The following is a 24642-nucleotide window of genomic DNA, read 5'->3' as shown; positions in this document are numbered from 1 at the left end:
CCGAGAGGTCACAGCAGGGCTGGTGTGGGAAATGTGGGTGGTCTGAGTTTCATTGATGCAGCAGAGCAGGGCGAACTCTACTGTGTCCCGGTCCTGTGTACTCTGATCTGGGAGTGCTGAATGCTCGCATTAAGTTTCAATCCTGAACTGTCTCATATTTGTGGACTTCAAAATAATACCAATCTTCAGCTACCTTCCGTGCTCCTTGCCTAGTCAGTGGTAAATCATACAGAGAATACAGTTCTAATCCCTGACACACACATCGTGTACTAAATCACACTTGGCTGCTTTGTCCCGTGTGTGGGATGGTGCAGGTATTGGATTTCCTGTATCGCGCAGAATAGAAATTCCACGTTGATGTTTCTTCCATTTTCATCATTGATACCTCTCCCTCTCTCTTCAAATAGAAAAAAGTCAAGCAAGAAGTCTTTTCACAATTAATTTAGGAGATGAGAGAATTTCCAAAACACCTATTCCTCGTCCAGGCAGTGAAATAATGGGCGCGATCTAAAGGAAAGATTTTGAAGTTTTATTTGTGGCGGGTTTTGCGGGGAGTTCCCACCTGCTCAGCCGGCAAGTTCCCCACCGCTATCTAACCACACTTAGTCACTTTTTGTGGACCCTGGGGAGTTCCTCCCCGGTTTAGACCAGACTCAACTTGCTGGCCAGACCGGCTCCTCAGAGATCGGACCACCATTTTGAAAGGGTGCCCAATCTCTAAGTGAGCTTCACCCCCACCCATGGGCAATGTTACTCCCCACACATAAGGTATTACCCCCCCCCCCTCCCCCCCCCCCCCATGTGATGACAATCACTATGGGGTCTCTGCCCCCATACCTCCTTACAGGCCCCCCTTATAGGCACTTGACCCATTAGCGCTCCTCAACACCCTTCTTACCTGCCCTGCACCCCCCACCCTTTATTACACTCATCTTTCATGGGCATGGATCCCTTCAAGCCCTGACCCTTGCCAGTGCAACTTGCGCAATTGCCAAGTTGCCCACATTCCAGGGGAAGGACCAGGGAGTCACCTTGCACTGCCCCGGAACACCCAGGGGCTTCCGATGGCCTCGGAGACCTCTCCATGTCCCATTCTACCTGGTCCATGTTTGTGTGGACCAGTACTGAAGAGCGCCTGGCTGGGGCCTCCCTGGGGAGGCCAGGAGTTCCTGGGTGGCCGGTAGATCCCAGATGAGCACGTTTGAAAGCTATTTAAGTGAGCGCGGCTTGGTCACTTGTGGCCCATTGTGGGCGCGATCCTGATCTCGACTTCTCAAGAGATCTGGATAGATCTTGCAAGGCGTACAGGCTGCTGGAAAGCCAACGGGAGGTGTTACCGGGCATCTACGGGCCCTGCCGGACTTCCAGTCGAGCAGCATTCGGACGGTTGATCGCGCCCAATGTCTGTAACATCAGAAGTATCCACCTCACAGTGGGGTTACCTGCCAGATATAGAATTGCCCATGAATATGACTGACCCCAGTGTAATAGTACTTGAGGACGATCAGCCACAGGAAGTGGACGCCCAGCACAATCTCTTCAAACTTGAAGAACACCAAAAAGTACGGACTTCATTTTATATTACAGCAGGATAGAGGTCAAAGACTATCACAGATGTAAATTCCCATGTTGCTGATCTCAGGAAAACAAAGGTAGTTTTCAGGGATTTATATTTGTATTGCTGAATATTAGAAATAAGGTATAAATTTAAGTGGGTTTTATTTAGTGTTTCTGTGCAAGGAAGGGTTACCCTATGGTTCAGTTTATGCGAGACAAAGATGTTTGTATGTATGGGAGTTTCGGTTTCAGATAACGCTGTGCTTCTATTGTGCTTTGAGAGGTTACAACATGAAAAGTAAACAATCTGGGGATAAGTGGAAGTTGTTGCTTAGCAACCAAGGGCACCTTTAGGGTAGGAATTGTTTTTGAGTTTGGTTTAGACTGATTTCATAGCAGTTGGTTTTAGCAGGCTAGTGAGTCAACCTTTCTCTTAGCTTTTCAAGACGAAAAGCCATACCATGGAGTAATGGTTAGGAAAACAAGTTCAGGAAACTTAAAGAACTTGGAAATTAGAGAAGTTTCCAAGAAGTCTGAAGTTAAAGGAACAAAGAGGAACTGCCTTTGAGAGCAGGATGCTGCTTATGAAAGTCATTAGGCCCTCTTCAACTCACCGGAAACAAAGTCCCATAGCAAACGCGTTTAGCCACTGCTGGATCTCTGTGTCTATTTGGAACCCTGGATATGCGTTATCCCTTCTTAGCTCCCAAATAACAGAGATTCCAGACTGCACATTTTGGAAAAGTTATTTGAAACTTTATTCGTCTGCTTTTTAGTGTCCACTGGTGATTCAATTTCAGTACAAAGTTAAGAGAAAGTTCCAACTAGCCCTGCCGCAAGCTAGTCAGGTCGATTGTCTTTAACAAATACAGTAGTTGGATTCAAAATACAATTATATTTCTTGTTAATTTCTTCAAATCAAGATGCACAGTACAAAAACGACTGAGTGATTTAAAACAAAAGAAAATTGTGATTTTGCAAAGCAAACAGAATAGGTTTCAGAAAATAGGTTAGAGTGATTCTGGAAAAGAAGAAGAAGCGTTTTATCATCCCGACAACTGATCTTTTAAGGAGATTACTATCTTAAAGTTTCACCCTCTTTACAGCTGTGATTGGCTTTGACTAATTTATAATTCACTTAATTCGACCAAACTGCCTGTCTGTCAATTTAAGAGGTGAATGATTTGGGTGTGATTTTGTAATTTTCCATACCCTGGCTTGTCAATTATGCCTCTAACATTAATTAGATTAATACAGTTTTCGAAAAGTCATTATGACCCTGACTGACTGTTACCATGGAAACGGATCTGCCCAGGCCTGGGAAGGCATCTGCCTACAATGAAGTCTTTTGACACTGGCCTTGGATTCTGGCCAGTCTCGAACAACTTGCAAAATATGAACATTTTAAGTCTTATCTGATTAATTCCCAGTTAGTCAGCTTCTCTTACTCTTGTGGTTAATAAGGTGATTCAGTCAATTACTCCCAATGGTTTCTTATTTATAACCAATAGACAATAGAACATTACAGTGCAGTACAGGGCCTTCGGCCCTCGATGTTGCACCGACCTGCGAAACCAATCTAAAGCCCATCTACACAATTCCATTATTATCCATATGTTTATCCAATGACCATTTAAATGCCCTTAGTGTTGGCGAGACTACTGTTGCAGGCAGGGCATTCCACGCCCCTACTACTCTCTGAGTAAAGAACCTATCTCTGACATCTGTCCTATATCAATCTCCCCTCAATTTAAAGCTATGTCCCCTCTTGCTAGCCATCACCATCTGAGGAAAAAGGCTCTCACTATTTAATCCTCTGATCATCTTGTATGCCTCTATTAAGTCACCTCTTAACCGCCTCTCTAACGAAAACAGCCTCAAGTCCCTCAGCCTTTCCTCATAAAATCTTCTCTCCATACTAGGCAACATCCTGGTAAATCTCCTCTGCACCCTTTCCAATGCTTCCACATCCTTCCTATAATGCGGCGACCAGAATTGCATACAATACTCCAATTGCGGCCGCACCAGAGATTTGTACAGCTGCAACATGACCTCATGGTCCGAAACTCAATCCCTCTACCAATAAAAGCTAACACACCGTACGCCTTCTTACCAACCCTATCAACCTGGGCGGCAACTTTCAGGGATCTATGTACATGGACACCAAGATCTCTCTGCACATCCGCACTACCAAGAATCTTACCATTAGCCCAGTACTCTGTATTCTTGTCACTCCTTCCAAAATGAATCACCTCACACTTTTCTGCATTAAACTCCATTTGTCACTTCTCAGCCCAGCCCTGCAGCTTACCTATGTCCCTCTGTAACCTGCAACATCCTTCCGCACTGTCCACAACTCCACCGGCTTTAATGTCATCTGCAAATTTACTCACCCATCCTTCCGCGCCCTCCTCCAGGTCATTTATAAAAATGGCAAACAGCAGTGGCCCCAAAACAGATCCATGTGGTACATCACGAGTAACTGAACTCCAGGCTGAACATTTCCCATCAACCACCACCCTCTGCCTTCTTACAGCTAGCCAATTTCTGATCCAAACTGCTAAATCACCGTCAATCCCATGCTTCCCTATTTTCTGCAATAGACTACCGTGGGGAACCTTATCAAACGCTTTACTGAAACCCATATACACCACATCAACTGCTTTACCCTCGTCCACCTGTTTGGTCACCTACTCAAAGAACTCAATAAGGTTTGTGAGGCACGACCTATACTTCACAAAACCATGTTGACTATCCCTAATCAAATTATTCCTTTCTAGATGATTATAAATCCTATCTCTTATAATACTTTCCAAGACTTTGCCCACAACAGATGTAAAGTTCACTGGTCTATAGTTACCTGGGTTATCTCTACTCCCCTTCTTGAACAAGGGGACAACATTTGCTATCCTCTAGTCTTCTGGCACTATTCCTGTAGACAATGACGACATAAAGATCAAAGCCAAAGGCTCTGCAATACCCTCCCTAGCTTCCCAGAGAATCCTAGGATAAATCCCATCCGGCCTAGGGGACTTATCTATTTTCACACTTTCCAGAATTGCTAACACCTCCTCCTTATGAACCTCAAGCCCTTCTAGTCTAGTAGCCTGTATCTCAGTATTCTCCTCGACAACATTGTCTTTTTTCTGTGTGAATACTGACGAAAAATTTTCATTTAGCGCCTCTCCTATCTCCTCGGACTCTACGCACAACTTCTCACTACTGTCCTTGACTGGCCCCACTCTTACCCTAGTCATTCTTTTATTCCTGACATACCTATAGAAAGCTTTAGGGTTTTCCTTGATCCTACCGGCCAAGGACTTCTCATGTCCCCTCCTGGCTCTTCTTAGCTCTCTCTTTAGGTCCTTTCTGGCTAAGTTGTAACTCTCGAGCGCCCTAACTGAACCTTCACACCTCATCTTTACATAAGCCTCCTTCTTCCTCTTGACAAGTGATTCAACTACTTTAGTAAACCACGGTTCCCTCGCTCGACCACTTCCTCCCTGCCTGACAGGCACATACTTATCAAGGACATGCAGTAGCTGTTCCTTGAACAAGCTCCACATTTCCATTGTGCCCATCCCCTGCAGTTTCATTCCCCATCCTATGCATCCTAAGTCTTGCCTAATCGCATCATAATTGCCTTTCCCCCAGCTATAACTCTTACCCTGCGGTATATACCTATCCCTTTCCATCGCTAAAGTAAACGTAACCGAATTGTGGTCACTATCAAAAAAGTGCTCACCTAACTCCAAATCTAACACCTGTCCTGGTTCATTACCCAGTACCAAATCCAATGTGGCCTCGCCTCTTGGTGGCCTATCTACATACTGTGTCAGGAAACCTTCCTGCACACATTGGACAAAAACGGATCCATCTAAAGTACTCGAACTATAGCGTTTCCAATCAATATTTGGAAAGTTAAAGTCCCCCATAACAACTACCCTGTTACTTTTGCTCCTATCCAGAATCATCTTTGCAATCCTTTCCTCTACATCTCTGGAACTTTTCAGAGGCCTATAGAAAACTCCCAACAGGGTGACCCATCCTTTCCTGTTTCTAACCTCAGCCCATACTACCTCAGTAGACGAGTCCTCATCAAATGTCCTTTCTGCCACTGTAATACTGTCCTTGAATAACAATGCCACACCTCCCCCTCTTTTACCACCGTCCCTGAGCTTACTGAAACATCTAAACCCCGGAACCTGCAACAACCATTCCTCTCTCTGCTCTATCCATGTCTCCGAAATGGCCACAACATCGAAGTCCCAGGTACCGACCCTGCAAGTTCACCCACCTTATTCCGGATGCTCCTGGCGTTGAAGTAGACACACTTCAAACCACCTTCCTGCCTGTCGGTACACTCCTGCGACCTTGAAACCTTACTCAATACTCTCAACCTCCTGTACACTGGAGCTACAATTCAGGTTCCCATCCCCCTGCTGAATTAGTTTAAACCCTCCCGAAGAGCATTAGCAAATTTCCCCCCCAGGATATTGGTACCCCTCTGGTTCATGTGTAGACCATCCCATTTGTACAGGTCCCACCTACCCCAGAATGAGCCCCAATTATCCAGGAATCTGAATCCCTCCCTCCTGCACCATCCCGATATTTAAACCCTATCTACCTCATCTATAGCTAACCAGCGGCTGGTTTAGCACACTGGGCTAAATCGCTGGCTTTTAAAACAGACCAAGGCAGGCCAGCAGCACGGTTCAGTTCCCGTACCAGCCTCCCCGAACAGGCGCCGGAATGTGGCGACTAGGGGCTTTTCACAGTAACTTCATTTGAAGCCTACTTGTGACAATAAGCCATTTTCATTCAACCACAAAATCTGATTTCTATCAGCCGCATGTTTCCCGGCGCTCACACGCCGGGAAACACAATGCTATCAGACACACACACCCGTATCCACCAACACCCGCGCAGGGCATCCTTGGCCTGATCACCACCCTGTGAAAAATGCCAACTTGGCACCTTGCCAACCATGGTTCCCTGGCAGTCTCCCTGCCAGTGCCACCTGGGCATCTTAGCAGAGCTAGGCTGACACCTAGGTTGCAATGCCAGATTAGCTCCGAGAAAGTCAGTTACATGCCGCAGAATTCCTAGCCTCTGACCTACGCTTGCAGCCATAGTATTTGTACGGCTAGTCCAGTTCAGTTTGTGGTGAATTGTAACCCTCAGCCCTCAGGATGTTGATAGTGGGGAATTCAGTGATGGTAATGCCATTGAATGTCACGGGGTGATTGTTTGATTCTCTTATTGGAACTGATCCTTTGCCTGGCACTTCTGTGGCGCAAATGTTGCTTGCCACTTGTCAGCCCAAGCCTGGCTATTGTTCAGGTCTTGCTGCATATGCACATGGACTTCTTCAGTGCCTGAGGAGTTGTGAATGGTGCTGAACATTGTGCAATTATCAGGGAGCATCCCCACATCTGACCTTATGTTGGAAGGAAGGTCATGAAGCAGCTGAAGATGGTTGGGCCTAAGACACAACCTTGAAGTACTCCTGCAGTAATGTCCCAGTGATATGACTGACTTCCAACCACCAGGGGCTGGTTTAGCACAGGGCTAAATCACTGGCTTTGAAAGCAGACCAAGGCAGGCCAGCAGCACAGTTCAATTCCCGTACCAACCTCCCCGAACAGGTGCTGGAATGTGGCGACTAGGGGCTTTTCACAGTCGCTTCATTTGAAGCCTGCTTGTGGCAATAAGCGGTTTTCATTTCACCACAACCATTTTCCTTTGTGCTAGTTATGACACAAGCAGTGGAGAGTTTTCCCCCTGATTCCCATTGACTCCAGTTTTGCTAGGGCTCCTTGATGCCGTACATGATCAAATGTCAAAGGCAGTCACTCTCACCTCACCTCTGGAGTTCAGCTCTTTTAGTCATAGAATTTACAGTGCAGAATGAGGCCATTCGGCCCATCGAATCTGCACCAGCTCTTGGAAAGAGCACCCCACTTAAGCCCACAACTCCACCCTATCCCCGTAACCCAGTAATCCCACCTAACCTAAGGGCAATTTAGCATGGCCAATCCACCTAACTCTGCACATCTTTGGACAGTGGGAGGAAACCGGAGCACCCGGAGGAAACCCACGCAGACACGGGGAGAACGTGCAGACTCCGCACAGACAGTGACCCAAGCCGGGAATCGAACCTCGTACCCTGGAGCTGGGTAGCAACTGTGCTAACCACTATGCGACCGTGCTGCCTGTCGTGTTATTCACCCTGGGGTAACATGGACTGCAACTGGATGCAGTTGTACTGTAAAGTAGACACCAAACTTAGACGTTAGTTCAATGCGTTTTATTGAACTCCTGGAGCAGTGCACACAGCTTGTTGTGGGTTGACACTCTACTAATCTAAGTGTGCTAACTAGAACTAACTAACCAGACTAGCTCTGAGCTATGTGTAGAAGGTGCTAACTGATATATACACCCTGATTGTCACTACAGTTGTCACCAGTGGAAAGAGGCAGAGTGCTGATGCCTCGTGTGTTTTATAGTGGGAAACCCCCCTCTAGTGTTATGCCTGGTGATTGGTTGTGTTCTGTCCTGTGTGTTGATTGGCTGTACTGGGTGTCTGTCACTGCCTGTCTGTATCTCATTGTGTGCATGAGTGCATATCATGACATCCCCCCTTTTTAAAAAAAAAATTGTCGGTTGCTGAGAGCATATGCGACTGTATGTACATGTATAACTATTTACATTAAATGGCGAGTGAATGAATATGTACATGAAAGGTGTCTAGCGTGCAGATACAGAACAATATTTACAAGATAAATGGCTATAAGTCCAATCTTTGGGGCTGGCGTCGGATCCTTGTCGACCGCCTGAGAGGTGGAGTTGGGGACGACGGCGCCTTGACAGACGGGATTGCTGCCAGATCGGTGGCCTCGTGGTGCAAGGTATCCGGAGGAGACATAACAACATCTGGAAAGGTGAGATTTGGTGGTGGGCAGGCAAGTTTGCGTAGTGCCCTTCTGTTGCACCTGACAATGGAGCCATCAGCCATACGAACCACAAACGATCTGGGAGCAGCCTTTCGAACAACAGCAGCTGGGGCTGACCAGCCTCCATCAGGTAGCTTGATCCGAACGGCATCTTCCGGAGATAGCACAGGCAAATCGGTAGCATGAGCATCGTACGTCAACTTTTGCCGGTTCCTGAGTTGCTGCACCTTTTGCAGCACTGGGAGGTGATCCAGGTCTGGTAAGTGTATGGCCGGAACAGTCGTCCGCAGGTCTCTATTAATGAGGAGTTGTGCCGGAGACATACCGGTGGACAGAGGGGTTGCCCTGTACGCCAACAGCGCAAGGTTGAAGTCAGAAGCAGAGTCCGCAGCCTTGCAGAGCAGTTGCTTCACTATATGGACCCCTTTCTCGACCTTCCCGTTGGATTGGGGTAGTGTGGGCTTGAGGTAATGTGTTTGAATTGGTACGACTTGGTGAAATTGGACCACTCTTGGCTGTGGAAGCAGGGACCTTTGTCACTCATGACAGTGAGTGGAATACCATGCCTGGCAAATATCTCCTTGCAGGCCTTGATGACTCCTTGATGTGAGGTCTGACAGCTTCACAACTTCCGTGTAACTTGAAAAGTAATCTATGATGAGCACATAGTCACGGCCATTGGCGTGAAAAAGGTCGATTCCCACCTTGGACCACGGAGAGGTCATGATCTTGTGTTGCTGGAGTGTTTCTTTCGCCTGAGCAGGCTGGAAGCGCTGGCAGGTCGCACAATTGAGGACCATATTGGATATGTCCTGGTTGATTCCAGGCCAATAAACAGCCTGCCGGGCCCTGCGCCTACACTTTTCGACACCGAGGTGTCCCTCGTGGATTTGTTTGAGGACTAAGCTCTGCAGGCTGCGAGGAATAACAATATGATCTAGCTTGAGGAGGATCCCCTCGACAACTGTCAGGTCGTCCTTGACATTAAAGAACTGAGGGCATTGCCCTTTTTGCCAGCCATTTGTGAGGTGGTGCATTACACGCTGCAGAAGAGGGTCCTTGGCAGTCTCTTCTCGAATGTTGATCACTCTTTCATCTGAGGCCGGGAGATTGCTGGCACACAGTTACACCTGTGCCTCAATTTGACGGATGAAGTCAACCTGTTCACAGGGCGAGGTGATGGAGCATGACAGGGCAAACGCAATTATTAGCTCCTTGCCTGGTGTGTATCCTAACTCAAAATCGTACCTGTGGAGTCAAAGGAGAATGCGCGGAAGCCTGGGCGTCATGTCATTCAAGTCCTTATGAATGATATGGACCAAGGGTCTGTGTTCAGTCTCCATTGTGAAGGTTGGTAGACCGTAGACGTAGTCATGGAACTTTACAATGCCGGTTAGGAGGCCCAGGCACTCTTTTTCTATCTGGGCATACCTCTATTCAGTAGGAGTGATGACCCTTGACACATAAGCCACTGGAGCCCAGGATGAGGAGTCATCCTTCTGGAGGAGCACCGCACTAATGCCGTCCTGGCTTGCGTCCATGGAGATTTTTGTCTCCCGGGCAAAAAATACTAGTACCAGAGCAGTGGTGAGCTTTGCCTTTAGCTCTAGCCATTCTGTTTGATGTGTGGGTAGCCACTGGAATGCAGTGGACTTCTTCACCAGATGCCTGAGAGCCGTGGTGTGTGATGCCAGGTTGGGAATGAACTTTCCCAAGACGTTTACCATTCCGAGGAAGCGTAGTACCGCCTTTTTGTCTTCCGGGGTCTTCATGGCGTTATTGGCCTTGACTTTGTCTGAATCAGGTTGCACACCCTGCTGGGATATCTGGTCGCCCAAGAACTTGATGGATGACATACCAAAGGAGCACTTGGCCTTGTTCAGCTTGAGGCCGTTTGCATGGACACGTCGAAAGACTTGTTTGAGATGAGATATGTGTTCCTCGGGGGTCGTGGACCATATGATTACATCATCTACCTAGACACGCACACCCTCAATGCCCTCCATCATCTGCTCCATGATCCTGTGGAAGATTTCAGAGGCTGAAACAATGCTGAACGGCATCCGGTTATAACAGTACCTTCCAAAAGGTGTATTGAACGTCCAGAGCTTCCTGCTGGACTCGTCCAGTTGTATCTGCCAGAAACCATGCGATGCATCTAGCTTTGTGAAGAACTTGGCGTGTGCCATCTCACTGGTCTGTTCCTCCTGCTTCGGGATCGGGTAGTGTTCCCGCATTATGTTCCGGTTAAGATCTTTGGGATCTATACATATCCGCAACTCTCCTGAGGGCTTCTTCACACAGACCATCGAGCTGACCCAGTCAGTCGGTTCCGTCACTTTAGAGATTATGCCCTGGTCTTGGAGCTCCTGCAGCTGCGCCTTTAAACGTTCCTTCAGAGGAGCCAGCACCAGGCATGGTGCATGGATTACAGGCGTGGCACCAGGCCTGAGTAAGAACTTGTAGCAGTATGGCAGTGTACCCATTCCACTAAACACATCCGGGTATTGTGCCAGGATGTCATCAATGTCAGCCTGAAGATCGACATTGGAGGAGGACACGACATGGACTCACTGTACGAGGTTGAGTAGCTTGCATGCATGGGCACCAAGCAGGGACGCCTTGTCAGGCTTGACGATTTCGAATCGCAGTGTGGCATTGATGGTCTTGTTGGAAACAAACAAATGACAAGATCCTAGTGTTGTTATGGCATTGCCATTATAATCGAGGAGCTGGCAGGCTGGCGGAAGAATTTTGGGTTGCTTTTTAATGCGGTCAAAATCAGCTTGAGAGATGAGATTGGCTGAAGCACCAGTGTCCAGCTTGAACTGGATGCTGCATTGGTCAATGTGTGTGACAGCACGCCATTCGTCCGCAGAATCCACATTGAGGATAGATAGGCGTCTTGCTGAATTTGAGGAGGCATATTCACATGTAGTGATGATGCCCACACGATCCTCTGGATCCGTAGTGCTACCAGGATCAGAATCCAGTAGACCTTGCTGTACACATCGAACTCATTTGCGTTGGAAATGGGATCGCTGGCCCTTGACCGGTGGTGCAGACCTGCACAATGCTGCATAATGTCCAGGCTTCCCACAATTTAAACATCGCCTGCCTTTTGCAGGTCATTGCCGCTTAAGTGGGCGGTGCCACAGTTCGAGCACATCATGGCGTTGACGTTGTTACGCTCCGTGCGTCGTCGCACATGCGCAGTGCGGTCAGCCGACGTTCGCACTTGCACAGTTTGGTCTTCGGCCGCTTGGTTCTCCCGTTCGTGATGCGCATGCGTGGGACCCCGGGAAAAACATGCAAAATGGCTGCCTTCATTGATACTGAGGTGCTGCATCCGGGCGATGGCCTGTACACTCTCTGCCTCGTGGGAGGCAAGTTGTTCCTGTTCTGACGATTTGAAACGGGAGTACCGATTTCTTGCCTGTTCTTGCACTTTACATGTCTCGATTGCGACTGGCAGGGTCATGTTTTTAATTTTGAGGAGCTGCTCCCGCAGGGCGTCGGAGTGGGCCCCAAACACGATCTGATCCCTGATGATGGAATCAGCGGTGTCACCATAGTTGCAGGACTGCGCTAATATACGGAGATGAGTTATAAAGGATTGGAAAGGTTCATCCTTATCCTGAAGGCGTTGCTGGAAGACATGGCGCTCAAAGCTCTCGTTCGTTTCGATGTCACAGTGACTGTCGAATTTAGCGAAAACGGTCTTGAATTTGGTCTTGTCCTCGCCGTTGGCAAAAGTGAGCGAGTTGAAAATTTGGACAGCTTGATCCCCCGCAGTTGATAGGAGCAGCACGATTTTTCTGGCATCGGACGCATCCTCGAGGCCCGAGTCCTCAATGTAGAGAAGGTACCTCTGCTTGAAGTCCTGCCAGTTGGCGCCAAGATTGCTGGAGATCCATGGGTGTGGAGGGGCCTGGATCTTCTCCATGCCGCTGAAAGGCACTCACTGGTCGTCACTGAATCACTCGAGGTAAACCACTTAGATAAAGTAGACTCCTGGTATCATGTCGTGTTATTCACCCTGGGGTAACACGGACTGCAACTGGATGCAGTTGTACTGTAAAGTAGACACCAAACTTAGACGTTAGTTCAATATGTTTTATTGAACTTCTGGGGCAGTGCACACAGTTCGCTGTGGGTTTGACACTCTACTAATCTAAGTGTGCTAACTATAACTAACTAGACCAGACTAGCTCTGAGCCACGTGTAGAAGGTGCTAACTGATATATACACCCTGACTGTCACTATGTTGTCACCAGTGGAAAGAGTCAGAGTGCTGATGCCTCGTGTGTTTTATAGTGGGAAACTCCCCTCTAGTGTTCTGCCTGGTGATTGGTTGTGTTCTGTCCTGTGTGTTGATTGGCTGTACTGGATGTCTGTCACTGCCTGTCTGTATCTCATTATGTGCATGAGTGCGTATCGTGACACTGCCCATGCCCTTTTGTCCATGTTTGAACTTTTGAACTAAGGCTGTAATGAGTAGGGAGTTGAGTGACCCTGGCGGAACCCAAACTGAGCGTCAGTGAGCATGTTATTGTGAAGTAAGTGGCACTTGATAGCACTGTTGATGACCTCTTCCATCACCTTATTGATGACTGAGGGTAGATTGATAGGGCAGTAATTGGTGGGTTAGATTTGCACTGCCTTTTCTGTACAGGACATAATTTTCCACATTGCCGGGTAGATGCCAGTGTTGTAGCTGTACTGGAACAGCTTGGCTAGGGGTGTGGCAAGTTCTGGAGCACAAGTCTCCAGTACTATTGCCGAAATATTGTCAGGGCCCAAAGCCTTTGAAGTATCCACTGCCTTCAGCTGTTTCTTGGTATCAGGGTAGGGTGCTCTTTCCCAGAGCCTGTGGAGACTCGATGGGCCGAATGGCCTCCTTCTGCACTGTAAATTCTATGAAAAAGGAGTGATGCACAATGGAAAGACGCTCGTATCAGGGAATGTGCATGAACCTTTATGCCAGCAGCTCATTTCAGGGCTTCATGGGTGACCTATGCGGCATCTGTCAGTCTACCACACATAAGTGCATAAGGGAGGTGACAGATGCGCTATTTGATGGCTCACCAGTACATCAACTTTGACCGGAGCCAGGATGCCAGGTCCATGGGCTTTGCATGCATAACTGGCTTGCCCCAGATGCCGAGTGTCATCAACTGCACCCAAGTGGCCCAGCGTTCCCCATGGCAGCATGGGGTGCCCTTTATGAACCACAAGGGATAACATTCCTTTAACTTTCAGATCGCCTGTGATTACCCAATGCGCAAAATGCAGGTTTGTGCCCATTTCCCAGGGAGCGTCCATGATAGTTACATTCTTGGACACTCACAGATCCTGGCCTTCATTGAGGGAGGCCAGCGGCTGGAGGGATGGCTTCTCATGGACAAAGGGTACTCCCTCAGGGGTGGCTGATGATGCCTGTGCGGAGGTCCCAAAAACAAACTGAGATTTGTTACAACGAGGCTCTTGCTTCAACACATGTGCTGGTTGAGCAGACCATAGGCCTGCTATAGATGCAGTCCTGGTGCCTGGACAGGCAGGGGGAAGCCCTCCAGCACAGTCCACAGAGCGTCGCTTGCATCATCGTGTTGTCCCACACCACAAATTGGCACTACAATGGGGCGAGGAGCTGGATCACGAGAAGATTGAGAGAGGCAGAGGAAAGACCATGGATGATTGCCAGGGTCTGGATGACCCTGATAGCCTCTCCCTTCGGGGAAGACTGGGACAAGGGTGGACAGCTTTGTCCCCCCATGGAGTCTGAGACAATCTTATTTGTGTGCCGCCAGCAGGAAGTTATTCTGTTGATTGCTCCTTTCATGGACAGGGCACAAAAGTACTATGACCAGACAATGCACGAGAATGATGATGACTTGCAGGGAGGACAGAGCAATGCTTCTCGTAGCTCCCGCAAATATCTGACTCCTGCTGACAGAAACATGGGCATGACCTGCCACTGAACAGGGTGATCTGAGGGCGATCAGATGCCGAATAACACATTTCAGTTGCTACTGTTTCCTCCGAAGTTAGGGGTCCCAGTGTGTGTCTGCACCTATTGATTAGGTGAGCAGATAGACTCTCACATGCTTTCAGCTGACGGCTTCCCCATGCTGAAATAATGTTGCAATTGATGAGAGGCATGTGTGTTTCCCTGGGTGGATGGGGTGGTGGGGCATTATCAGTGTCACATCAGCACGTCTTCATCATCACAATGGGAGGGGGTAAAACTATTGAACTGCCATCCTCTCCGAGCAGATGGAGGATGCATTGGCATTGTGTGGGGGTTGGCTGAGCATGCCACAATGAAATAAGTGTAGGGATGCACTATAAGGGTGCACAACATAACTTTTAATACGTGCTAACACTGGTGAATAATTTCAAATTATGCCTAATTCACCCATGCCATGTTGTGACTATATTTTCTGAACATTTCTCACCTGATGCTATGTCGAGGTGTCTCCCCAGGATTCACAGCCGAGGAGGAGGCAGCCTGCTGACTAACACACCTTGTTGTCTGAGATGACCTTGGCAGGATTCCCCTGGTTGGCCTGGACGTTGAGGCTCTGGGCCTGCTTTCGGGCAGCAGGGATGTTGTTGTGCTGCCCTCCTCGGTGCGGGGTGGGCGGGGTGCTGGAGGTGTGTCAGTCAATGCAAGGGGGGAGTGAGAACGGCTGGACACCCATGGGTTTCCTCGGTGGAAGGCTCCAGGCTATGCACCTGCCGGTCCTCATCCCTATGGGTGCTTGGGGGTCCCTGGGCTCCTCCATGGGGTGGAAGGGCAACTGGAGTGAGATTCAGAAACCCACTGTCCTCTGGTGCTGCACTTGTAGATTCCCACTAGTCCCTGCACCATACAGTTGATGCCCTGCAACTCACACCCTCAGCCATGGAGTACATGTCCTGAACCATGGAGTGGACATCCCACATCATGGAGTGCATGTCCTGCACCAATATCTCCAATACGGACACCAGCCTCACAGTGTTGGCCTCATTGCGTCGTAGTAATGGCATCATCTCCTTGGACAGAAGGCGATGGGACTCCTCCAATTGGCCTTGCAGTCCAAGGAAGGATGCTGGCATCCCTTCCTGGTATTCAGGACTCTACCTTTGCAGGTCCAGCAGTTGTGGGATGACCGGGCCCAGGGGGGCAAATCACCTGACTGGAGTTCAGCAGAGTCCTGGGCTCCAGCATCCCTCCAAGTGCCGGAGCCTTGGGATGTCTATGCCTTTGCCTGCTATGGATCTTGGGCAGCACAGTGGTACAGTGGTTAGCACTGTTGCTTCACAGCGCCAGGGTCCCGGGTTCGATTCCGGTTTGGGTCACTGTCTTTGCGGAGTCTTCACATTCTCCCCATGTCTGCGCGGGTTTCCTCCAGGTGCTCCGGTTTCCTCCCACAAGTCGTGAAAGAGTGCATATTCAAGTGTGCTTAACTGTACACTTTGATATGCAAATTTAGGCCCTGCCCATTGTGGGTAGGATCCAGATTATGACACCTCGCGAGATCCTGCGTGGTGAACCGGGTAAATCCCGCGAGACGCCTCTCGCGACATTTATCCGTTGTATCCCAAATCGGGCACGTTGCAGCCATTAGATTTTGTCCATAGTTTTAAGTAATTGATTTTTGTATTTGTGTGTGTTGGGCACCCAAGTTGGGCGTAACCTATAGTTTTAACTTTTAATTTCATTTTTAGAAGTTGCCTGTAAATTTGTGGGTTTGATTAGCTGCCTGCATTTTAATGCAGATTTTACGACTTTAAAACAAACACGGGGTAGAAGAAACTGGGCTGTAGCTTGGCAGAAGGGCGGCACAGTGGTTAGCACTGCTGCCTCACAGCGCTGAGGACCTGGGTTCGATCCCGGTCCCGGGTCACTTTCTGAGTGGAGTTTGCACATTCTCCCGTATCGGAGTGGGTCCCACAACCCAAAAATGTATCGGGTAGGTGGATTGGCCACGCTAAATTGCCCCTTAATTAGAATTTTTTTTTTTTTAAAGCATTCAGCCAGGGACCCATAGGGATAGCTGAAGACCAGTTAATTCTGTCGAGAGAAAGTCAGTGCAGTTGAAGCAGCATGGCAGAGATACTGCCAGTATAGACAGGACAATGCAAGGGGACAGAATGCAAGTCCAAAACTAAGGAATAGAGATGTCCCAGAAACTAGGGAATGGGACAGAAGAAAGGACAGGAAGTCAAGGAACAAAGAAATGGAATCTGGAAAAAAGGTTCTGTTCAGTAATATTGAGAGTGAGGAACAGAGAGGATCCATGTTAAGGACAGGGTTGCAAGGTACAGACCTGGAGATGTCAGCTTATAAGGAGCCAGAGATCCAAGGTGACCCAAAGGTTGGTGACACCTTAATATGGCCTGTGAAGCAGTGGTGTTCTGTTGGCGGATGAGTGTCTGAGGGATTGGGTGGAGGTTTGAATACACGTGGTGCTCCCAGGAGAAGGAGCGGTTGAGATCCTGGAGGCGTATCCTTGGTGAGGACATGTGGGTGGGGGGTTTGAGAGGAGAGAGCACGTTAGGGGGAAAATTCCAAGGCGTCTTCTTCGAGGGTGAATGTTGGAGACCCTCGTGTGAAAGACAGAGTTCTGGTGAGATCAGTTGGCTCACGGTGTGACAAGTGTTTGGGGGGAATTGATGAGAAATCCATAAAAGCTATTTTATCTGCCACTTTGTTTCAGGGAGTGATGCGTCTGACCACAGGTCACCTATCAGTAATGACTGAGAACATAAGAGTACAAAATAGATTTTGTAATTGATGTATTCCTTCAAATCTGTATACATCTGTAAAGGTATAACTGGGTAAAGGAGTACTGTATTATAATCAATTTTTTCTTGTTTAATAAATATTTCTAATTTTGTTAAAAGTTCATCCGCTGACACAACTGTCTGTGTTGACAAGGAAATAAATTCAATGGGAGGATTGAGAAAAAGGTGAATATAGAAACCTGAAGCTTCAGCGAGTTAAACATGACCTACAACAGAATAATAGCCCGGATCTTGAGAGCAATGATTGCTGCTAAACTCAAAAACTCCCCAACTCGCTGCTGCTGTGCATTTCTTCTGGGAGCTTGTGATCCTGACTTCCACAGAATGCACGGCACAGTGTCCACATTGAGGAACCCTGTGGGAGTGGAGTAGAGTCGGGGGAAGGAAGGATGCATCCATTTTTTAGGGCATTTCCTGCCCTACGATAGGTTTAAAGATCCGGTCTCAATCTTAGTGAATGGATGAATGAATTGGTAGGTGGGTAGTCAGGTGGTCGGGATAGTAGTTGGTGATTGGGAGGGTAGTTGGTGGTCAGGCAAGTAGTTAAGATGGGGGCGAGTCAGATTGGGGGGGTAGTCAGGTCTGGTCGGGGAAGGTAGTCATATTGGGGGTAGTTAGGTCGTATCTGATTGGGTTGGGGGGAAGACTAATGTTGTGTTGAGTGTAAGTCAGTTAGTCAAGTGATCAAGGGATAGTCTGGTCTGTGAGCGGTGGGGGAAGGGTGGGGGGGCTGGCAGTGTTAGTCACAATGGAGTCAGTTATATAAGACCATAAGACAGAGGGGCAGAATTAGGCCATTCAGCCCATTGAGTCTGCTCCGCCATTCAATTATGGCTGATATTTTTCTCATTCTACCCAGTTATTCGATTAGATTTTAACAGGACATATCTTCCGGCCTTTACATTGTCAGAGATCGGATGCACGTGTGAAGATGCCTGTTGAGAACTGGTGGAAATCCTGATGTGCAAACCTCTGTGGGAATTGCCCAGGATGTTTCAACTTATGATGGACGACTCCCCTGATCCCCACGGCCCTCCATAAATATCTCTGACTCTGAGTTGGCGCCTACCTGAATAGTTACCTAGGAAAGGTTTTCCAGATTGAAGCCTGGAGAACCACATAACCAACACTCCAATCACACCCCTAATCCCCAGCTACCCTCCCTGACCACCTAGCTAAGCTTCTTAGCCATTCAGCTAAACCACCCACCCACCTGACTATCCCCCAACCAGCTGACTACTCCATGAAGCCTAAACTATACCCCTATCACAACTTCACTACTTTCCCTGATCTGACTACCTCTCATGATCATGTTGCATCCTGACTAACCCCCACATGACCTGACTAACGCCCCCAACCCGACTATCCACCGTTGCATCGACCTACCTCACCCAATTACCCAACTACCCATTTACCCACCTCACTTACCTCGCCCATCAGAATGGAATTCCCATCAGGGAAACAGCCCATCAGAAGTGGAAATCTCCAGGGAATTTCCCACCTAGGTACGTGCGTCACAGCGTCCACAATTTCCCAGCATGCATTTTCGCTCAAAGGACCGGTGTCTGATGATCCACAGGCCAGAAGGTTTGGCTGAATATAAGAACACCTGAGCATAAGAAATATAGTCATGAGGACCACTTGACAGCATCATGGATGAGTTTCTACATCAACTCCACTTTTCTTCCCTATCCCCATACCCCTGTCTGCTTTTATGCCCTAAATCTTCCAATCTCAGTCTTGAAGATGCCATTTACTGAGCATCAACAATTCTATGTGGTAGGGAATCCCAAAGTAATGATCTGACACAGATTCCAAACCTGAAGTATCTTTAGAAGTGTACATTTATTCTGTCTTTCTGCAGAATAGCAATAACATATGGCCACGGCATTCTGCTCAGCCTCCTTGTTTCTGAGAAATAAACTGATTGTCGTCTAGCTTAATCTGTTGCAGTTTTTATTGGTCCTGGAGCATTTGCATCTTGGGAGTTGTAAATTTCCGAAAAATAAGAGCACAATTCAGCTGCCTCCTTTGTTTTTGAACACAGAAATACTCTGCTGGACCTGATTCTGGGCTGGATTTAGAAAGACGTCCCCAAGCAGGCGTGACAGGCGAGGAGGGTCTCAGAGCAGCTACAATCCCTGTTTATGTAGTAGACACAAAAATTCCTGAGACGTGGAACAGACCACTAGAAACGCAATCTGCGATGGTTCCTGACGTAAAAGCCGAAAAATCTGTACAGGTACAATGCTATTTTCTTTCTTTAACAATCTTCATAGTGTCAGCTGTGACTCGGCTGATACATTCTCGTCTCAGAGTAAAAAGATTTGGTTTCAAGTCCCACTCCTGGGGCGTCATTCTGCGCCGGCGGGAGTCTCCGTTTTGCCGGTGCCCGGGGGTTTCCCGACGGCGTGGGGCTGCCCCACAATGGGAAACCCCATTGACCGGCCGGTGTTACGGAGACTCCCGCCGGCCGGTCGGGGCAGAAATGTGGCGGGGCGGGTAGGAGAATTTCGCCCATGGACTTTACAGAAATCTCCAGTTTGGTACTCCAGTGCAGTACTGAGAGTGTGCCGCACTGTCAGGGATACCATCTTTTGGGTGAGAAGTTAAATTCAGGCAGTTAACTTTCTCTTGGTGAGGTACAATAGACCCTATGGCACTACTTCCAAGAGGAGCGGGGAGTTATCCCTGGGATCCCTGCCAATGCTTATCTCTCAATCAATCCCAAAAACACAAATATAACATCAGACAATTCCAGAAATGCTCTGGCAGGATCTGTGGAGAGACAAATAGAGCTAAAGTTTCAGGTCGCGACCTTTCATTTGAATCTCTGTGAAGTGTAGTCACTGTTGTAATGTAGGAAATGGAGCAGCCATTTTGCGGACAGAAAGTTCCCATTGAATTGCGTAAGTACTGGAAAAGGAAAGCGGAGAAGGCTGCAACTTAGACAATTTGAATAGCTCTGTCTGAGGCCAAATGGTTTCCTTCTGTAATGTATGATTCTAATCCCTAATGCAAAATGTGAATTGGACCTCAGTTGTCTGCTCTGTCCCATGCAGGCGGCTGCACAAGGTTTAATCTGCATCTTGGGGTGTGGAAAATGCAGAAAAACATTACTACAGCTAAACTCTCTCTTTCGCGCTCTGTTTTTCAATACATAAACATTCTGGTAACATTGCAAAAGTGCTGGATTCTGAAAAACCTGCCCCCATGCTTATTACAAGCTGGATCAAAGACAAAGCATCGGAGACACCAAGGAAAAGACCATTGTATCTTATAGATCTTATAGCCTTGGACATGGACCAAACCACTAGAAATACAAAACGGGTAGAATCTAGGGGTAATAGAAACGTTTCACATGGCCAACAAAGGGCACCAATCAAAATGGTGCAAAAGTTAATTTATTTCCTCTTTCTTCATTTGTTGTTGTCACCCTCCACCCCGATGACCTGAACGTTTCTGGGGTGTGCATTCGGCGTGGGGGCAGAGAATCCCCGATGATACAAAAAACGGGGGTGGTGCCGCTTTTATGATGCTATGCCCCCTGAAAAGTGGCATACTCCGAGAGTATGCCGCACCACGTAGCCACGGCCTCAGGCCATTGCCCGAGGCCCGCCCCACGATGCTGCGTTCCCAACCGGCCGAGTCCCAACAGCGTGATTCTCCGAGCCGGCACCGGGTCGGAGAAACGCCGCGGATGCGCTCGAATCCTGCCATGCCGCTCAGACGCTGGGCCACTGATTCTCTGGCGACCAGAGAATCGGCGGAAATCGTGCCGGCGCAGTCGCTGCGGCGCCAGTCGGGGGCCGTTGAAAGCGGCGATTCTGCGTGGTCGACGGGCCAAGTGCCCGCCGAGTTCCACCGGCGTCATTTGCGTAAGTTCCTACCCGGCCTACCTCGACGTTCTGACTGCAGGGGCAGTCCTGGTGGGGAAGCGGGGGGAGCATACTCCGGGGGGAGGGGGGGGGGGGCGCTCCACAATGGCCAGGCCCGCGATCAGGGGCAATCAATCGGCGGGTGCGCTAATTCTGGGAGGGGCCTATGTTCCTCTGCGCCGGGCCCCTGTAGGGCTCTGCCATGTTGCTCGTGGGCAGGCATGGAGATGGCTGTGGCGAGCATGTGCGGACCCACGCCGGCCGTGGCTTGCATGTGCGGACCCGCACCGGCCGTGGCGCGCTGGCTTTCGGCGCCGGAGCAGCTTACAGCACACCGGCACCATTCTAGCCCCCGAGGGAGGGATGAATGTCTGGGCTTTGAATGCTGGGATTTTGGAGAATCCCGGCCATGTGGTCTCACCCGTCATGAACTTAGCATGGCGGTTATAGACTCAGTTCGGCTCCACCACAGTCGGGGAAGGGCCGATCCGCGGGCAGGGGAGGCTTCATTCGGGGCTGGGAGCACCGCAGGGGGGCTAGTGAGGGGCTGAAGGGGGTTACTATTTTTGCGGTCCGGGTCTGCGGGCTGAGTCTGCCATGAAGTATGGCGTGGCCCCTGCAGGCCGCCGCTGTGCGCATGAGCGGTCCCGGTCCCGGCAATGTTTCGGCCCATAGCAGCAGCTAGAGCTTCCGAGCTCTATGCTGCCTCCCTGCCAGCCCCCAGCACAACGGCGAATCGGTGGCCGGTTTGCGCCAGTTTTCCTGGCGTAAAACACAACCGTGTTCACGTCGGCTTGGGGACTTAGTCTCCCAAACGGAGAATCCAGTCCCAGATTTCTAAGTGAAACAAGAAAAAAACTTTATCCATGACACAAGATAGATAAGACATGCAATAATTCTCATAGAATATCGGATAGTTAATCCATTATTCCCCCTTTTACCGTCCTACCCTCAACCCAAACACACACAAGGTAGACACACAGGGGAAAGGGAAAGGGATAAAATGATAGGGATTAAAATGGAAGAAAGAGAGATGAGTGTCTGTGTTGCTGATACCAAAGTCATTGTAGCCACGGAAGCCCTCACTTCCACCCTCGCCCTCTTACCCAATAACCCCTCCTAACCTTTTTGGATACTAAGGGCAATTTAGCATGGCTAATCCACCTAATCTGCACATCTTTGGACTGTGGGAGGAAACTGGAGCACCCGGAGGAAACCCACGCACACACGGGGAGAACGTGCAGACTCCGCACAGACAGTGACCCAGCAGGGAATCGAACCTGGGATCCTGGCGCTGTGAAGCCATCGTGCTATCCACTATGCTACCGTGCTGCCCTAAATAATAAAAATTATAGTATTTAAATGAAGATGATTACAGAGCTCGGTGGTACAGTGGGATCTGGGTGTCCAGGTATATGAATCACAAAACATTAGCATGCAGGTACAGCAAGTCATTAGGAAGGCAAATGGAATGGTGTTTTTTATTGCAAGGGGAATAAAATGTAAAAATAGGGAAATGTTGTTACTACTGATTAGAACCATTGCAAGATCACATCTAGAGGACTGTGTGTGGTGATATGCCTGTAGGCTATATCATAGATGGATGGTGTGTGACCTCCAAACAGCAGGTGGCGGTGCTGACACACCATGCGGTCTCTAGACCAAGGTCATGTGACCAGTGATTCCCACATAAGGGGAGACACATCCAGCCATCTTCAGAAGAAGATTGAGAGGGTAATAAGACATACATGCGAATGGTCAGTGCGAGGTGTAGATTCCAGAGGAGTAGTTAGCAGCCGCCATGATAATGTGATCTGTAACAGATTGCTATCTTACCACATGAGATGCAATAAAAAATTCTGGTTTGGGCAAGTCAAAGTGTTTCGTGGATTCCTTCGTAAGGAATAAAGGACAAACAACACACTGTGCAATTTTGGTCTCCTTACCAAAGAAAGGATATAATTGCATAAGTTCAGAGTTCAATCGACTGATTCCAGGGATGAAGTAGTTAACTTGTGAGGAAAGTTTGAGCAGGTTTGATCTATACCACTGAAGTTTAGAAGAATGAAAGTTAATTTTACTGAAATATATATGATCTTGAGGAGACATGCCAGGGTCGGTTCTGAAAGGATGTTTCCCCTCGTGGGAGAGACTGGAACTAGGGGACACAGTTTGAAAATGGGGTCTTCCATTAAAGGATGAGATTAGATCAATTTTTTTTCTCCAAAAATCTTCCTACAAATACTTGAGCAACACTAGCTTCTGATGGGAAAAGTTACCTCACCCCTACCATCCACCCTGTATCACTGAACCTCTTTCTTCTTTGGAAATAGAGACAAGCTGAAGAGCATGATCAAATCGCAAAAGCATCTCCAAAAACCCATTCATGATGGTTGTTACGACCCCCAAACGGGCTTCAGCTTGCACTGTATTTGATTCTCCTACACTTAGAATACAAACTCCCCAGGTGATTAGGAGGCGGAGCTTCCTCCTAATTGGAGGATCCTCCACAGAAAATAATCCCGGCCTGGGAACAGGTCAGGTAAGGGAACCCTGAGGGGGAGTGGAGAGTATTGCATTGAGGAGTAGTAGAATAAACTTAGTTATATCCTGGCTGACTATCTTTGGAGTCCTTACCTTCGGTCACGGCACTGACGACGAGAATTAAGTCAATGAACAAGCCAATGGCGCTCATCGGTAAGCTTGAAACCTTTGACGCCAATACTGGCGATTGGGCCCAGTATGTGGAAAGGGTGCAACTGTTTTTCAGAACCAATGCCATCGCAAATAGAGAGCAATGAACCATTACTTTAATGACCGCCGTTGGTGGCCCTACTTACGCATTGATTAAAAACCTTGTTTACCTGGACTAGCATTCGATACGTCGGTTCATCTGAATCCGCAACCCCTATCATTGTCCACCAGTACCAGTTTCATACAGCTTTGCAGGCCCCAACGGAGTTGAACGGGGAGTAGTTGGTGCGCCTATGGGCTCTCATCGCCCCCTGTGAGTTCAGAGTCTCCCTGGCTGCATCCCTAAGAGACCACTTCGTTTGTGGATTGCGGGACAGGGCGATGCAGTGGAGACACTGCTAATGGAGTCTCTCCTGATCCTCCAGTGGGTCATAGATGTGGCGCTTTCCCGGGTTTGTGCTGAACCTGGGCTCCAGGAACTCCAGGGCATGGTGATCCTCAACATCGGACACCAACAAGACCTCCGACAGGCAGCTACTGGAAACGAGCAACTGGGTTCATCTCCGGGTAGGGGGTCACCATAGGTCGCAAGATCGCCACCAAGACTCGCTCTGAAGTGAACGGGGTATACCCCCGACCCAACGTTCCCAGATGGCGGTCACCCGCATTGAGTGGGACTCTGCAGCCAGGAACGATGCTCCTGGATGGCATGTGAAGGAGCCGTTCCCAGGCAACAGGCTGGTTGTCATCCCTTCCCGAGAGGC

The 24642-nt window shown here is 48.7% G+C and overlaps 1 protein-coding gene across 8 annotated transcripts in view; it reads left to right on the top strand.

The window, feature by feature from the left end:
* Positions 1 to 24642, top strand: part of LOC140395077 (uncharacterized) — a 659825-nt gene that overhangs the window by 161656 nt on the left and 473527 nt on the right. For all 8 annotated transcript variants that reach the window (XM_072482474.1, XM_072482512.1, XM_072482492.1 and 5 more), the window contains one exon: positions 19354 to 19548. In XM_072482474.1, coding sequence (XP_072338575.1) covers positions 19354 to 19548 — 195 coding nt within the window. The remainder of the gene's footprint in view (positions 1 to 19353; positions 19549 to 24642) is intronic.

Source organism: Scyliorhinus torazame, chromosome 2 (genome assembly GCF_047496885.1).
Source record: "Scyliorhinus torazame isolate Kashiwa2021f chromosome 2, sScyTor2.1, whole genome shotgun sequence".
Lineage (NCBI taxonomy): Eukaryota > Metazoa > Chordata > Chondrichthyes > Carcharhiniformes > Scyliorhinidae > Scyliorhinus > Scyliorhinus torazame.
This window is presented reverse-complemented; position numbering and strand designations above follow the sequence as displayed.